Raw genomic sequence first — 17,613 nt, 5'->3', positions numbered from 1 at the left:
ACTGGCACTGCAAGCTGGTTGGTAGTCCTGAACAATCCTACTTAGCGTATCGCAGAAGCCTTGGCATACAGTATACAGTACTGTACAGTGGCTGTACAGTACAGTACAGTACAGTGGCTGTACAGTACAGTACAGTACAGTACAGTACTGTGTCACGGCACTCAGTACTCTACTGTATCCACTGTACCCCAAATACAATTGAACTTCACGTGACATGCGCAGTGTACAGTACGGTATTCCAAGTTTTACGCGTAACCGTACAGTACAGTACAGTATAGTATTGTGTACTACTGTACAGTACAGTATGTCACGGCACTTGGTACTCTACTGTATCTACTGTAGTGTACAGTACCCCAAATACAATTGATCTTCAAGTGACATGCGCAATGTACAGTACAGTATTCCAAGTTTTACTCATGACCGTACAGTACTGAGCCACGGCACTAAGTACTCTACTCTAGCCCAAATACAATTTATCTTCACGTGACATGCGCTTGATGTTTCCTTTCGCCAAACCCGAGACGTTGATTCATAGCTGATTCCTACTGCCTCCAAACTCGGCAGTCGCCATAGCGGAGTAATCAAGATTTTATTCAGAACAGATTGCCAGCTGTAAACCAACTAAATCCTATCAAAATGGCTTTATCAGATACAGAAGTCCAAAAGCAGGTAATGTTGCCACAGTGATTCGCGTAGTACCGCATCCAGTTGAGGATAAATGAAATTTTGTTCAAGCCATTTATATTGAGCTAACCACTTTCATGTCAATATGGCGTCACCCTAGATCCACCATATGATGGCCTTCATCGAGCAAGAAGCCAAAGAAAAAGCGGATGAAATCGATGCTAAGGTGATTATAAAATCCTAGATTCAGGCTTAAATACAAAAAAATGAATTCTTCCATCTTTGGCAATAGCACCTTCAATAAAATGTTGTTATTTGCGATAGGCCGAGGAAGAATTTAACATTGAAAAAAGCAGATTGGTACAGCAGGAAAAGTTAAAAATTTTAGGCTTTTATGAAAAGAAGGAGAAACAGATTGAACTTCAGCGTAAAATGTAATTATAATCTTTCTCAACGGATGACAGTAACTTGAGGCGATTAAATAATATCGTAAATGCTTATTCGTACTGTATACTCGTATGTACGGTAGGATTATGCCTCCCTTCAGTGATTGACGTACACCGTGCAATAATAACTGCCAGTGATATCTTGCTACATCACTTTGATAGCGTAACTCAACATACATTTCTATCAATCACAGACAACACTCCAATATGTTGAATCAGTCGCGTTTAGCCATTCTTAAAGAAAGGGAAAACCTTATTAAGGTATGTACTTCCTATATGGATTATCATGAAACGATCCAATCGTGGGATTGCAGATATTAACAGGACTGGACTGTAGAAAAGACATCAATACCAATGTTGAATGGAACAGAGATAGATCGATTCATCAACCTCAAAGCGTACTTTTCTATTTTAAGGCTATAATGGAGGATACAAGAGTCAAACTTGGAGCAGCTACTAAGGATCAAGAGAAATATAAGGGTTTACTACAAGGTTTAATTACACAGGTAAATTGTTCATTTATTGAAACTGCCACATGGAACTGATCGTAAACTAAATATCTACGTTAATCAATCTTTCCTACTATCAGGGCCTATTTCAATTATTAGAGAAAACAGTCATAGTTCGTTGTCGTCAAGCCGACTTGAAACTGATTAAGGTATGACTTATTCATAGCGTTAAGTTGATGACTTAGCTTGATCAAGCCTTCCAAGATCATCGATGCATTTCTAGCAAATCGATCGCAGTTTCTAAACTCTTGATGTCAAGACTATGTACTAAATATTTTAACTTTTCAAATTATAGGAAGTCATCGGAGATGCAGTTAAAGATTATAAGAACGCTTCCAAAAGGGACATTGTTGTCAATGTTGACATTAAAGAATTTCTTGGATCGGAAATGTAAATATAACAAGTAGCATTAATTTCGATATCCATGAATATTACTCCAAGTAAAATCTCTTCTATTTCCATTGCGTTTGCTGTAATTTTATGTTCCTAACGATAATGTATGAATTGGTCAATGCATATATTAATTATTTACCCTTGGTTAATATCCGTCATTGACATAATTTACTGTATTCGTATATTCTAGCTCTGGAGGTGTTGAATTGCTCACACCGTCTGGAAATATTAAAATTTCCAATACATTGGAAAGCCGCCTTGAATCCCTTTATCGTCAAATGTTACCGGAAATCAGAACAACTCTCTTTGGTGCCAATGAAGGCAGGAGATTCACAGATTAAGATTTGGCTACCGTCAGTCTTTTATAGGCTAGTTGCTCTTATGGGATGTTACTATAGCAGCTTATTTCATACGCATATGTATTGGTTGCTAATATTTTAAGGTGTTTTTTATGTAACTGACTATAACAGTATGTTGAAAATGCTTCTAATACACCTAAAGTTATTAGTTATTAGATACGTAGAGAAATTTCAGAATGTTCGTAGTTTTTAAAAGATATAAGTAATTTTTAATAGATGTATAACCTTGATGTCTTAACTTATTATTCATTGTGATGATGAAAGTAAATTGGCTATTGATATATTTAAAGTAAGCAATTTGGTTGTTGAAACCATAAAAGAATTAAGCCTTACCGATAATTCAACTCGACATCGTTGAAAAAGCTGTACTATAATATAACGTTACCGCAAAAGTAATAAAAAAATCGTAATCATTCGCAAAGTTTGTATGAAAATTTGCTTCGTGTACTAAATATGTACTCATATAAATCGACAGATTAGAATTTTTTTATTATTGTAATATATTGCAACTGTGTAAAGAAGTTTCTTGCAATTTTTGCCTAGCAAGTCCTTATAAATGGGCTTCACTAGTTATATACTGACACATGTTAAAGATTGCCAAAGTTACTATCTTCAGAAGGTATCTACATCCATAAGTGAAATGAAAATAGACTAATTATACTAACAAATACAGGGGAATTGCATTGCATTACCTAAATTACTAACAATGTGACACTCATTATCACTAGAATACACGGTCCATATTCGCATCCAAATAAATCAGATTGTGTAAACAATTGGTATAATTTAAACTTATTTTTTAAAATCACATGCACATTCCGCATTTGAGCCGTGGCGATCTATATGCAGTAGTACTGCTATATACAAAGTATTCCCATTCAATTATGCTCGGTAAGGTTATAATAATTGTTATATTTATACATAGTCCTTAGGCATTTACAATATATGTTAAATATTAAAAGAAATTAATAAACAGTATCATCTCAGCTAATGGCACATATTATGGTATACAATGCAGCATCGAAAGTGGCAAGACCACACTTAATAAGACGCAATACGTATTTTAAAGAATTCTCCCTTAGTTGTTTCTATAATGTTAAAGCCTTAAACCTTGCAATTATACGTAAGTCCTATGTTACATTAAAACAACCTTACTCACGAATCTCGTTACGAGAATCTATATCATATATTATTCTGAAAATGGACTATCAAAAATAATTGTCGTTAAATATGAAGCAGTTGTATCATTATTCTTTCAGAGTTGAAAAAAATGTAGTGATTACCACCTAGAGAGTAGATTCATACCTAAAATTTAAATAGTAAGAGAATCAAGATAGCTTAACTTTTAATTTAATTAATTTTTAGATTAGAATGAATGTCAATTATACATGAAGACATTGCAATAATGATCACAAAGTCATCATGAACGTACTGCCATATGATATGCTAAATCATTAAAGCTGGCAATTGTTGTATTTAATCTGTGGCAAATCTCTAACGTTATTTGCTATGAAAATTTAGTAATTTCTTATCTGTACTTACAATCGCATTAAATGCTACACGTACCTCTGAAAGGTTAGCACAGCTATGATGCTAAAGACTGCTTCAATAGCGATAAATGCTAATTGAATACCACATGTTATTAACTCTGCACGTAAAACATATGTTTGCCACAATAGTAGGAATAGGAGACAGAACGTAATAGGAATCGATAGGCCTATCGATACTAGTAAGTTAATCTTTCGTTCGGTAAGATTGCCTTTCTGACCTAAATTGGGTTCCATTAATGATGCATGATTTACTAAATTATCAATAATATTATCTAGAATGTTTCCATTATTGTAAATGTACACATTTCAAGTAACTCTAGCTAAATAGAATCAATTAAAATATAGTCATGCATATCATATTGGCTAATGACTAATATCATACTAATATCATGATATTCCTAAAAGAAATGTTTATTTAAGTATCTTAGATACTGATCATGGAGATAAGATAGCAACGTGCCAATGTGCATTTGCATACCGAGAAAAATTCGAGTACTTTCCACTGCCGCCATTAAGAAAAGTAAGATTAATTCTGCTGTTAGATTTCCTGCTGGATAAGGCAATACAGAGCCTATCGACAATGAAGTAATTAGTTATACTCATGTAATAATTAAGCAAAACTTGTCTAGCAGCTAGTAAAATATGTATGTCCATTCATAATTAATCAAAAATGAAATAATTTTTCTACCTTTGTAGATATACATTAGTAATTCTACAATCCAAAAGAAACCGAAATACCATAAATTTAAGTACAATAGAATTTGCAGTGGTAGCGATGATAGCTGAGAAAAATATTAAGGATGAGTAGCTAACAGCAATTTATATATTACATTGATCTTCTTAGCATTAAATTGTCTCTAAATTTAAGACTGGACTTGTACGATATAACAACAACGACCGCATATCGGTATAGAAGTTGATTTCGTCGTACTAGAATGGTTTCATATAAACACATACCGCTAAAGGGTTAGTTTTAGATCTGAAATTTTATAAGATAGATCATTGCTGTTATTAGCGGTAAGTTATAGTTATGAAATAGTACTTTATCTATATGAAAATTATGAAAACAATTTAAGTAGTATTTTATTTATCTGATTTTATAATCTATTACGGGTGGTGCATGCGCGAATTAACGATGCTAGTGAAAACGTAATTGAAAGGAATATTGAAAAGTTCATTGACTGGAACTTATGGTTTTTCCAGTACATATATCAGTTAAAGTTACAATTTCTTCAGAAATCGCAAATAAGACGACTAAGGTGGCTTAAATCCATATAAATCTGACTTTACTAACCATTGTGAGCAGTGCACGCGTATTGATCATGTTAGTGATACCGTATTTGACAAATGTTGGAAAGATTACTGATTAGAACATACAGTATGTCCGATTATATATAAATTGCATTAAATTGTACGAACTAAAGCTCTTCTTAATCAAAAAAAATTGTGGATACGCTAATATTTGTTTTCCCTAAAAGTAAACGTAGGAATATTTCACATTAATAACGCAATTTTTCAAAATTATTTAATAAGAATAAGCAAGAAGAAATAAATAGGATGGAAATACCTTGACTAGACGTTGTTGCCATAATTGAAGTTAAAATTATTCGATGTCAAAATCTTTACGATGGTGTTTACTTCTACTTTTGAATGTACTTGTACCAACGTTTTGAGAATCAATCCCTTCTTAGAAATGCAGAAGTATCAATTGGAAGGACTATAATGAGTTGTGAAAGATAATTTACTAGCTGTATCAATAGTTTTATAATCTTTGAACTAGTTATTTATGAGCTTGTTAGTACTCTATAGCTAGTAGAAAAGTTTCAAATTGTATACTTCAAAATGGAAATAAGAGCTACAAAAAATAGCGTATATCTTCAAGCACTTATTTTAAAGACTAGCTATACGGTGATTATAGAAAGTAACTGTCACATTATGACTTGAAATAATATACTTAACGGTATGCAACACAGACGCGCGGACACGCAGACAGGGTTTTAAAGCTTATCACTAACTAGGACTGCTACCGCGTAACTTGTAAAATCTATATAGTAAGCTGTATTGTTCTACCTAATGATGCATTTTATTATTTCAATTCATCAAAAGTCTGAATATTATTTGCTCTTTATTCTGCAGTGTTAGTCAGAATCACCAGTATTTCCCAACCAGGTTAATAAGGTTGCAGTAGTCAGAATATACTATTGTGTGGTGATTAAACGTGTATTCCACCAGATGATGTGATCACACGTGTTATAATTGTGATTATATATATATGTATAATATAGTCTAATCATATAATGTATCAATTGATCATATCAATGAAATCAACTTATTTTCTTATATTAAATGTATTCTTGATTAATATCGAAACGATCTCATATCTTAGATCGTCTATGACTTCATCAATTTCAGATCATGAAAAATTGTTTTCAAGTAGAAAGTTTTTGGTCGAAGTACTACATCTTTATCTCACTAAAATAATAAAGGTCTGCTTTTTTATACACGTCAAGTAAAACTGAAGACTTTTTAAATACGAGAATTAAACCCTTTACTGAATCAATTGTCGTATTAATTGCTCTGATAAATCACTTGCAATCTTCTTGGATCACCTTTATTTGTAAAATTGGCTAAGGAGATATTTTACTACAAATTTATATTACGCTTGCATGAGTATGAACATCATACTCACTATCTCTAGACCACAGGAAAATAACAGATAATTAGAATTGAACCGGTAACTCATATCCATTATAGCTAGTAAATTAGGCCCATATCTATGGATGATACAGCTATAATTTAGCGTATGACAGTACTTTATAAGCTATAGTAATATGAATTTCTTAATGTTATATGATGATATGGTTTCTGAAACCTTTCTTACGAAAATCCAATTTTAAAATGAGACTCAACATTGGAAAGCCAAACAGCTACGTAATTGCAGCCAAAACAGTTTTTATTCCAAGCGTATAATAATTTCGATATTTTGTATATAATAAAAAAGCAATCTCTGTAATCAGTACATGAATATGAAAATATGAGCCACGTTAGTAACCAAGACAACATTTTCATTTTAATGGGGACTAAAAGTATAAATAACAAGCCCAATAATATTAAACAGGTTTAAAATCAGCTTTACATCTGCTCTTGCCGTCAGTAATCATTATGAAGACGATATAGGTGAAACAATAAGCTTTAAAGAGGGCAAAGGCCTCATAGTGAGATAAAGCCTTCTTGTAATTTCTAGATCTGGTACTAGACGGAAAGAAAAGTTACTTAACAACAAAGATAAGATACATTTTATTTCGGTTATAGCAAATTTAGCGCCTATACAAATTCGTGGCCCTGCGAGAAATGGCATAAATGTATAAGGCTTGATATCTTTAGCGGTAGTATTCCATCTATCTGGATCAAATTTTAAAGGATCTTGAAAATATTTCGAGAATCTATAATTGTGGTTAATAGTAAAGAAATACTTTAATTTGATATTGCTATAAAATGTTCAGGTTTAAATCATAATAAACAGCACTTTCCATTCATACTCTTATCAATAATTTAAAAACGTACTTATAATATATTAAAAGTAATTACAATAGTACATGTTCTCTAGATTAGAAAATCGTTCCCAACAAAGCTATAACCATGATCTACACTAGCTACTGTTGTAATTTATAATTACCGATGGGGCGGTAAAAGTGTAACAGCAGTTCCTTTCGGTATAAAATAATCTCCAATCATATCATCCGCTAACGCTTCTCGAAAAGTTACTGGCACAGGAGAATATAGCCTTTGGATAAATGATGAAAAATAACATAAAATGGACTACGGTAACTTATATATTACTTCAGCTGCCACGTAATACATATTAAACTTAGCACTACTACTTATAATATGAAAAATTCATTAGAAACCCATAATGAGTATTACTATTAATGCGCTTAGGCAGTAATAGCTTTATTACCTAAGGGATTCCTTTACAACACTGTCCAAATATGTCAATCCATCTAAAATGTCCCATGTAATGTTATCACACTGATGTAGAGCTTTATAAATTTCCTGGCGAGCTTTATTCTGAATCTCAGGTTTGCCGGCTAATGCATATAAAGTCCAAGCTATAGCTACACTTGTGGTCTAGAGAATGATAAATTTATTAGGTAATTCGTAAACAGTCGAAAGATGAATGTTCGTATAATTTTACTAGCTACAAAGCACATTAATCACGTAATATGTACTTGTACGAACCTCATGACCGGCGGCCATAAATGTCATTATATGATCTTTTAATTCTGTTTCCGTAAAGCCTGTATTATTGTCTTCATCTCTTAGGGATAACAAAATATCGAGCAGACACTTCTCCTCATCTATCGGAGTTAAAAAAGTACACAATATTTCTAAAAAAATCGATAATTTTTGAAATTTTAGAGTAGCTCGCTACAGTCCTACCGAGAGTTTCTTTTTCTAATCTTTCTTTAATGACTCTATTGATTGTGTTATGACAAAGGGAGAGAACACGCTTTGTTTTCAAATTGCCAGGCGTAGGTAGGTAATTATAAAATGGAATGAAGAATGTCCAACTGTAAGATTAATATTAGAACATTTATAAGTAAAACCGCTTTAATACAACAGCAATTTAATCCAATATAACTACTATTAATAGATACTCAAATAAGTTTGGTATATACAGTATACGTTTAATCTTTGTTTTTCTTTTCATTATTTGAGATTATGTCATATGCAGCTACCCTTTCTTCCTATTAAGGCTGCGTTAGCATGTATCACTCTTATGTCTTTATATTAGAAGAGCTTACTCAAAATCAAGACCTCCCAAGACTTTAGCAAAGGCAACCGAAGCTTCATTAGTCGGATCTTCTAATGCATTGCACTCATAATCAAAAGCGCTCTTGCATATTATATCCAATGTGACCCGGCTTAAATCCTCATGCACTTCTAGTATAGCTTCTTGACCACCACAATTATCAATTCTGCTTTGCCAATACTCAACCAGTGCTTGTGCAAATCTATGAAATATGGGCACTAGCTCTAGTATGATAAAATAAATAGTTTATTATGCATTTTTTTGGCTGATCATGATATATAATTACTGATAAAAGGAGCCATGATTAAATCGGCGGCTATCAATAATAATTTTTACGCTTTCTATATTTTATGAAAGTGAGTTCTTTTATAAGAGTGTCATTAAAATTATTCAGAAAAATAATAAGACCTTGTCAAAATAATGAGAATGTAGTACTTATTGGGCTCTTTGCTAGAAAAGTCACTAACCCTTAATTTTGCTGTGTTTAAAGGCTGGATTTATAATTTTACGAGCTTTAGCATGTTTTTGGCCTTCTAGTAAAACTAGCCCTTCGCCAATAGCAGGCAGTAAGAACCTATATTATAGAAAGAAATTACTGAGGATATCATTTTGTTGGGAGTGATAGCATTATTACCACATGTCAAAATATTCGTCTCTACAGGTATGATAATACGACAATCAACGCAATACTGACTTACTTTTTCCCTTCCTCAGGTTTCTTGTATTTAGTGCAATTTGTAACTAAAACATGCTTTATATAATCGGGGTCAATCAAAGCGACTTTTTGATGATAAATAGGAAAAACATAACGCAATATACCACCGTACTGTTCACTCCACCTATTAATGATCAGATAAAGAATTTATTTAAGTTAGGATTTTGGAACACGTCCACATAAGAAATTATCAACAAATTAAAAATGAAGACAGTTAACGTCTAGTGCTGCACATAACTAGTATTGCTAGCATAAATTTATGTGCTCTGTAATATAATATCCACTTCGATCAGACGTATACTATAACTAATAATTCACTATCAATGTCTACAACTTCCCACTTCATACCAAACATTAGATTGATGAACTTGATTAATTCAATTGTATTACACTATCATTTTTCATCATGAAATTGATCCAAGTACACTTAGACCACGCCAGTTTATGAAGAATTGTTAGAATACTTCGTTGAAACTGTCGTACTAAGTATTCTAAGAACTTTTCATAAACTGGCAGGATCTAATGTACAGTACAGTACAGAACGTTTATATTATTATTTTTTTTAAATAAGGAATTAATCCAATAAGATATCTTATGTCTATACAATACAGTAGATATAATAGGATCGAATATTTAGATTACTATGAATGAAATGACTAAGAGCGTTTACGTACTTGATGTATGAATCGCCAGGTGGTTCTTTCATAATTGTAGAGACTTGACCGAACGGAGACCAAGTTGGTGGGCCAGGAATCTGAGATAACAGAATAAGATTAGCAAGACAGGTATTGGCGAAGTTAAAGGCTTACACTCACAGTTAGTCAATTAAAAATCGATTCAAAAGACCGCGATAATATTTCGCTTTCTATCAGTCTAAACAATATGTAATAACAGGTAACAACATCCTTATCTAAGTGATACTTGGAGATAAACTCTGTCGATGTTAGCAGGACTTACCTCGTACAACGGTGATGTCAACATCTCTACCAATTGCTTAATTAAATAGCCAATACATAACGCTATACCCATGGCTACCCATGTCATCATATCGGAAGGAATAGGACTTGTATTGGTACTAGTCGATTTTTCCATGCTGCCAAGTTTTCGATATGCAAGAAGCACCGTGATCAAGTATTGATGAGCCAAGAAATATTTTGATGCGTATTTATCGAATTGGATATTATGTGCTTTTATTTATCAATTTGCCAATTTGCCTATACTGTACACTGTACACACACAGTAGGAAGCAGTACCGTCAGTATCTTATAGTAATCCTTAGCAAAGAACAAGGCCTATTTATTTTGTTGTGGATACAACATCACTTTCTCATTTTGATGGGTCAAGCTGCTAGTTGCAGTACTGATCTGAGCACCTGATGAAATATTTCCGCAGTTTATAATATACAGTGCGAGAGAGAGAGAGAGAGTGTAGAGTAGAGACGATTTAATACTATTTCCTCTACGTCCTGTGCTACTGTATATTATGAATGGGGCGCAATGGACTCGTTAGTATTGTATACCGTATTGTAGCCAGTTTCAGCACTAAAACTGCCAGCAGGCTAGAGACAGTCTCTAATTAAGCGCCAAGTCTAAACAAAGTTCAAACTCATCATCTTTAGAAATCATTGTGCCTGCTGAACACTAGTCTGCTACTACAGTATTGATGTAAATAAGTAGCATCATGTCTACGCAAAATATACTTGGATTCCAATATGAGGCTTTATGCCATCGGAAAGGTAAGATCTATAGTACTATGGTACAAGTGTGTTGTATTGCTCCATGAAAGTATATCTATCAAAATACTAATGGTGTTGATCGATAAAAGTACTAGAAATAGATCATGACTTTACGAGTATGCAACGAATAATGAAAGAGTTATACCAATAGATTGAAAGATTGACATTATTTAACTACTACCAGTATTAGCTATCCTTTCGACTAATCTAAGCAATGAGATGCATATTCAATATTCTTCTTCTTTCCAGCTTCATTATGACAGTGTCATAGTATTAATCTTTCAGAAAAACAATCAAGTTTACATACGTAGGCTTACAGCTACCAATAGTAGCCAATTTAGAAGTGTTTGTAGGCCACCTGATAGAGCTTTAGAAAAGCTGATTATAACTCTTAAAGTTTGAATGATAGCCGATTTTGACACTCTATTGGGGCTACAGTATTTGAGTAATCACATGCGAAAATAGGGTAGCTAAATTTCGTAATTCTGACGTAGTACAAAGGTAGCTGTTTGCATATTCGCGTATACTTATGTACAGTATATTTGTCGTTACTAATGACTTAGCTCAACACTATAATCACTGTTATCTTGGTAGACGGATGCCTCGCTGTTCTAGGATCAACTCTTAGCAGCTCGAGATGGACTGGGTGCATTCAAGTATATCCCAACACCGTGTCCACTTCAACTGAAACGACAGAATATACAGCAGGTACTGGCCATCCAGTTTCCTCTATTAAAAGTAGACATACGCGTACGTAAATTAAAGCATCAATTGTTGTTTGACATAAGAAATTTAAGGTAACGCTAGTTCGTGGTACTCCTTTTTAAGCATAGACTGCTCAAATATTTATTCTTTCGTTAATAGTCTCATTTTGTGAGAACAGCAGTGCCGATATGACATGGTTTGATGAAGATAATCTTCTTGTCGGATCTGACAATGGAGAATTGGTCGTATGGCTAATGTTAGACGATGATTGTAGTGCTATGAAAAGAACTACCTCCTTTTTAGAACACAATAACTTAATATCATCTCTGGATGTCAACCGTAATAAAATTGCTGCAAGTGGATCATCTGATAAATCTATCAAATTATGGGATATTGCTAAAGAGACATCGATTGCTACACTTCATAGTAAAGCATTATATAAAATACAAATCAGTCTGTAAAGTTAAATAGGCTAATTAATTAATTAATCATGTCATAAAGTATGGAACATGATTTATTGTGTATTATATTATAATTTCTTATCATCTGATAACTTTTGTATATGTTCATAGAGCACTCAGCTGAAGTTACTTCTTTAAAATGGAATCCTACGGAAATGAATATGCTAATTTCTACGTCTTCGGTGAGATTAAACTTTCTTGTGTTAAGTATATGACTTGACTTATTGACTGCAGTACCAATAATTGATACTGAACATCTTGTTCAGTGATTAGAAATAAAATTTCTAGTATCCTGAAGTATCACCTAAAGTGGGACTTTGTATTAATAATTTAACCTATTTAAATGCTTTCCAATCAAAGATGGATCAATAGCGGTATCTGATATGAGAGAATCATCAACAAGTTATGCATTAGGTATCAATGTTTTAGTTGGGAAGCAGCTGGTTCTAGCTACATGCAATCTCAACTATAGCCTAATCTTTAAGCTTATAGCAGTATTGTTACTAAAATATTCATTACGTTAACAATAATATCGTACTAGGCATGAAGCTTGGTTTAGCTGCGACTGCTGTTACTAATTGCTCTAATGTTAATGGCTCGCAATTTGCAATTGGTAAGTCAATTGTGATGTATACTTAAAAGCATGACTATACTATGCATAGTAATCAATTTGCTAAATCGAATCAACCAATAGTTAGATAATCATTCCCTTTACTCATTTGTCACATCAATTAAAACTACATACAGTAATCACATGTTTATTTCATTTGAAAAAGGATTCGAAAATGGTAGTATTTCTTTATTTGATATTCGGCAAGCTAATGAGATAGTTACTTCAACGAATTGCGTTCATAAACGCTGGATCACTAGACTCTTATTTTACAAGGATAGGTATGATGAAGCATACATTATCGTTTAATGCACGAACGATATTTTCTGAATAGTAGCAACATAATTTTGCTAGGCATCAGGTGATTGTTCTTTATAATTCTGAAATTAGTAAAATTATATCGGCGTCCGATGATTGTTCAGTATCTGTCATTGATATCAATACAAGCGGATTAATGAATATAGTGTAAGTATTACGTTCACAACTATGGCATGCATCTTTCTACTAATCTTTAAAATGACCATCGCTTTTACTTTAATGACTTCTCTTCGTATTAATATAGTTATAAAGATTATCGTCACAATGACTTTGCCAAGGGATTATCGTGCTTGCCTGAAAAAAATTCTTTTATGTCTTGCGGCTGGGATTCTCAAATTATTGTCCATTATGAACACATGTTTACAAATTGTTCAACCTGAGCTGTTATTATAACTTTTATATAACCTTTAAAATTCGTGAATTACACTTTGTATATAAGATAGCTTAGACACGACGATTTTTGCTATTGCAATCAAATTTCTTACCTGAAAGATAGAGGTCTAATCAACTACCGCTTCAACAACGGTAAATTTACTAGCTGAAATATTTCAATTTACGAGCATGACATATTTTACGGATTCTGATAAAAAGTAAGCATTATCTGCATACTACTGAATAAACGTACATTGCACTCCTATCTTGAAATAATTAATGTCGTTAATAAAGCAACAATCTCTGAAGAGGAATCAAATTCACGTCAAGTTGTAACTTTGTTGACCTCTACGGAAACTTCTAAATACAATATTTGTAAGAGTTTTACTGTGAAAATTGAAATACTGATTAAGCCAATCAAACCAAACGCGATTTATCCTCAGTTCTTAGCTAAAAATTATTACGTCAACGATAAAATGCAGTATTAAAATACACTACTCTGAAGCGTAACTTGTGTATGTAAATAATTTTATATCGATAGCACATAACATAGCTATCTGATCATACCTAGTATGGGAACGTGCTTTTATTAAGAAAAATATTATTATCTTCAATACCTCAACGAATTTGGCCTAAAAAACTTATCAATATCATAAAATTAGATTAATCTTCCGTAAATTTTGGGCTAATGGAAAATTCACTGTATTGATGGATGGCTTAAATGCAGAAATGCATACTTATGTATAGTATTTCAAGGTTATTACTATAGAAATGACTTAAATATTTGGTGAGCTCATTCACGTTGAAGATAAAGTTGGTAGTATATCTTTTAGTTAATGCGATGACCTTCGAAATCAATCATTTAACGAATTATAGTAATGACCTTACTAGTTACTAGTTACTTTAATATTTACAAATATTAATACGGATGCTACAAGTAGTGCAAGGCTATTACAACAGCTTAAAGGCTAAAAAATTCAGTGAGTTATATATAAATCGAATTCATTATTACATCTAATGAAAACTTCTATAACCGTAATAGCTTGCTGTAAGAATTATCAACGGTCACATTGCTGAAATCTTATTACTAATTACAGTTAATCTTCCATGAGCTACGCTAACGTAACAGTTGAAGAGCACCGCAGCTAATATCGTATATTTTGTAAGCAACTTACCAGTTGTCACAGTGTGGAAACCCTAATAACAACTACTGTGAATCTTTCCATGTGTTATGCTAGCGAAAGATTTGAACGGTATCCCGGGGAAGCTAGGAATGACTGAATAGTCGGCACAGAGCTGAAATCTTATTACTGCTGTAATTATAGTAAATCTTTCCATTTCTAATATACATGGAAAGATTGACTGCAGTTACAGTATACATATTGTGTATATTACAAGCATACTAGGAATTACCCGTTGTCATAGTATTAAAATCCTAATAATGACTGTCATGATTCTTTCCATATGCTACGCCAATGTAATATTGGGGTCGTAGCTATGATCGCATATTGTATTTTAGCAAGTATATTCGGAATTACTAGTTGCTACAGCGCTCAAGTCCCCCAAATAATTGTAGTACAGTAGCTAAGATCGTATATTAACAAGCATACTAACTAATATCATATACTACAAGCATACTAGAAATTAGCAGTTATCATGTTGTTTAAATTCCAATAATAACGGTAGTCAATTTTTCCATGAGCTACACTCACCTGATATTCGAATAGTAGCTACTGTCGTCTATTGCAAGCATATTCGAAATTATCAGTTGCTACAGTACTCAAATCCCAATAATAACTGCAGTGAATCTTTCCATGAGCCATGCTAACGTGATATTCGAATAACAGTTCACAAACCTAACATGGTGTATTAGGAAGCATATTAATTATTGTGTAGTAGGAGGCTAGAGTAAAACTAGAAGAGGTGTAGATTCCGACTTACTTTCATTATCATCGTCTATCTTATTATAAGACGACTTCACTACACTAGGAATTACTAATTGTCACAGTGATCAAATCCAATATTAACTGTCGTGAATTTATTTTTCAATGAGCTACGTTAACGTAATATTCAAACAGTAGTTAATATTGTATATTTGCTAGCATATTTACTAATATCATATACTGCAAGCATACTAGGGATTACCAGTTGCAACAGTTTTTAAATCCCAATAATAACTGCAGTAGATTCTTTTTTATGTGCTACGTTCATATCCTTATTCATTCGGTAGCTAATATCGCCTATTACACCACAGAGTTACTGTATTAGCCTTGTCATATTCTTTTCTTTCATGCTGTCATCATTTTGGCGTAAGGCTGTAAATACGATTACAACAGCAGCGGTGCAGAATATGATGGACATTGAAGTTTAATATAGCTCGAATGGAATGACAAGTTGAAAGGTTGACTACCTAAATTTGTGATGTGAGAGACGATATACCAGTGCGCTTCAGTCTTCTATTACCAAATATGATGTCGATGAACACGAAACTAAACCAGGTTATGGTACTGCAGTTGGTTTTCAAACTAGAGACGTTATAATTCTGTATTAATTTCTTCTATTGCTACATAACAAATGCTACAATTATTAACGGAATGACAATACAGTAGTAGGTTTTGCAATTGCGAGTATTTCTTTGTAGATTCCTGATTTAAAAATTTTGATTTTTTCTCTATCAGAATCCAGCATTATAGACAAAAATACCGAAAAATATTTTCTGCCTAAGGACTATAAAATAGAAAAATATCTCGTAAAGAAAGCTATATAACTTAAGAGCATCAATGGAATCCGTAATCAATAATTTTAAGAAACCTTTTTCCAAATTGGCTCATGGTCAATATTATGATGACAGGAAGGAATATTGTAGCCTTAGCAATCTTTGCCTTTTAGCAGATATAGCTTGTGCTCTCGCTGATTTCGATGCCGAATCTTCATCAACAAGGAATGAAAAAGTAACTTATCAACTGAGAAATGGAAGCAACATGTATATAGAAAAGAGAGCTGGTGAAGCAAATAGGTGCGAATCGTTGGTCAATATTTCAAATCTTGGTAGTAAAGAAATAAGAACGGATAGAAATGGGGATGGAAACATGCAGCAACCCCAAAATTTGTCATCTGCCAATCAAAAGTATTACAGAAGACCACGAACATCTTACTTTGTGCAATTTTTACGAGAAATGGTTGAGTGTAAGGCTTTTCAGCCATATATTAGATGGAGCGATGATGGTAGCACTTTTCATATTATTAATCCACCAGAAAAGTTTGAAAAGTGTGTGTTGCAAAATTTCCCCAAATATAAAACGAATAAATTTAACAGTATTGTTAGGCAATTGAATATGCATAACTTTAAGAAGGTTATTGGTCAGCGTAATCATTGTCCGAATTTTTCAACCTACAAAAACCCTTATTTCATACGAAGTAGGCCAAATTTACAAAAGTTAATTAAAGTGAAAAGACCTGAAAGATCGGACGAGAACATTACAAAGTGAAGATAGGCATTAGCGTATCATGTTATGATTTGGCTCATCATAAACGATTCCTTGATGGGAACATGAATTGAGTTATGGTAGGTGCAAGGAAAGAAAATTATTGTACAGACTATTTTAATGTGCTCGTATCCCCATGAAATAAGAAATGATAACTACAGTCATTGCAAAATTGGCAGTTGCTACGTTACTGATCTCGCTGTATTTTGTGTTCCTTTCCGCGTAAATAATCACCCCTATAAATTCAATTAAACTGGACATATTTATTAACGCTTATGACCATGTTGCATAATTGGTTTTCAACATGTTGAGAAGAATGAAGATCTGTCATGTATATTTTCGTCATTCTTATGTTTGGCCAGAAAGATGATCAAAAATTGACGCATCCTATCCGTTTAGCAAATTGTGGAATATGCCCGATGACGCAAACTGAACTTGTTGATTCGAATGTCGTTGCAAGTCTTGAACGCTAAATTCTAGTCAAAATTGATCCACTGAAATACTGTAATTATTGCGTG

The 17,613-nt window shown here is 33.0% G+C and overlaps 4 protein-coding genes across 4 annotated transcripts; 3 read left to right on the top strand and 1 right to left on the bottom strand.

Moving 5' to 3' along the window:
- Positions 1-636: 636 nt before the first annotated feature.
- TRIADDRAFT_63784 (expressed hypothetical protein) lies at positions 637-2,751 on the top strand (the record flags this gene model as incomplete). The annotated part of the gene is made up of 8 exons (XM_002111117.1): positions 637-669; positions 785-850; positions 949-1,058; positions 1,265-1,331; positions 1,487-1,576; positions 1,660-1,728; positions 1,875-1,969; positions 2,163-2,751. 8 exons carry the CDS (start codon positions 637-639, stop codon positions 2,311-2,313), a joined length of 681 nt encoding a protein of 226 aa, XP_002111153.1. The 3' UTR covers positions 2,314-2,751.
- A 4,240-nt stretch (positions 2,752-6,991) lies between these two features.
- Positions 6,992-10,501, bottom strand: TRIADDRAFT_54815 (uncharacterized protein; the record flags this gene model as incomplete). Its single annotated transcript, XM_002110580.1, has 10 exons — positions 6,992-7,133; positions 7,558-7,665; positions 7,840-8,009; positions 8,121-8,239; positions 8,322-8,452; positions 8,687-8,918; positions 9,162-9,268; positions 9,393-9,533; positions 10,084-10,163; positions 10,367-10,501. 10 exons carry the CDS (start codon positions 10,499-10,501, stop codon positions 6,992-6,994), a joined length of 1,365 nt encoding a protein of 454 aa, XP_002110616.1.
- Positions 10,502-11,089: 588 nt separating this feature from the next.
- Positions 11,090-13,618, top strand: TRIADDRAFT_54814 (uncharacterized protein; the record flags this gene model as incomplete). Its single annotated transcript, XM_002111116.1, has 8 exons — positions 11,090-11,144; positions 11,739-11,852; positions 12,009-12,275; positions 12,671-12,724; positions 12,852-12,923; positions 13,087-13,201; positions 13,275-13,385; positions 13,483-13,618. The coding sequence occupies 8 exons, from the start codon at positions 11,090-11,092 to the stop codon at positions 13,616-13,618; spliced, it is 924 nt and encodes a 307-aa protein (XP_002111152.1).
- A 2,772-nt stretch (positions 13,619-16,390) lies between these two features.
- Positions 16,391-17,098, top strand: TRIADDRAFT_54813 (uncharacterized protein; the record flags this gene model as incomplete). The annotated part of the gene is made up of 1 exon (XM_002111115.1): positions 16,391-17,098. The coding sequence occupies one exon, from the start codon at positions 16,391-16,393 to the stop codon at positions 17,096-17,098; it is 708 nt and encodes a 235-aa protein (XP_002111151.1).
- Between the last annotated feature and the right edge of the window lie 515 nt (positions 17,099-17,613).

The sequence above is a fragment of the Trichoplax adhaerens genome, genomic scaffold (assembly GCF_000150275.1).
Source record: "Trichoplax adhaerens TRIADscaffold_3 genomic scaffold, whole genome shotgun sequence".
Lineage (NCBI taxonomy): Eukaryota > Metazoa > Placozoa > Uniplacotomia > Trichoplacea > Trichoplacidae > Trichoplax > Trichoplax adhaerens.
The sequence above is the reverse complement of the archived record's forward strand: the minus strand, read 5'-3'. Positions and strand labels throughout refer to the sequence as shown.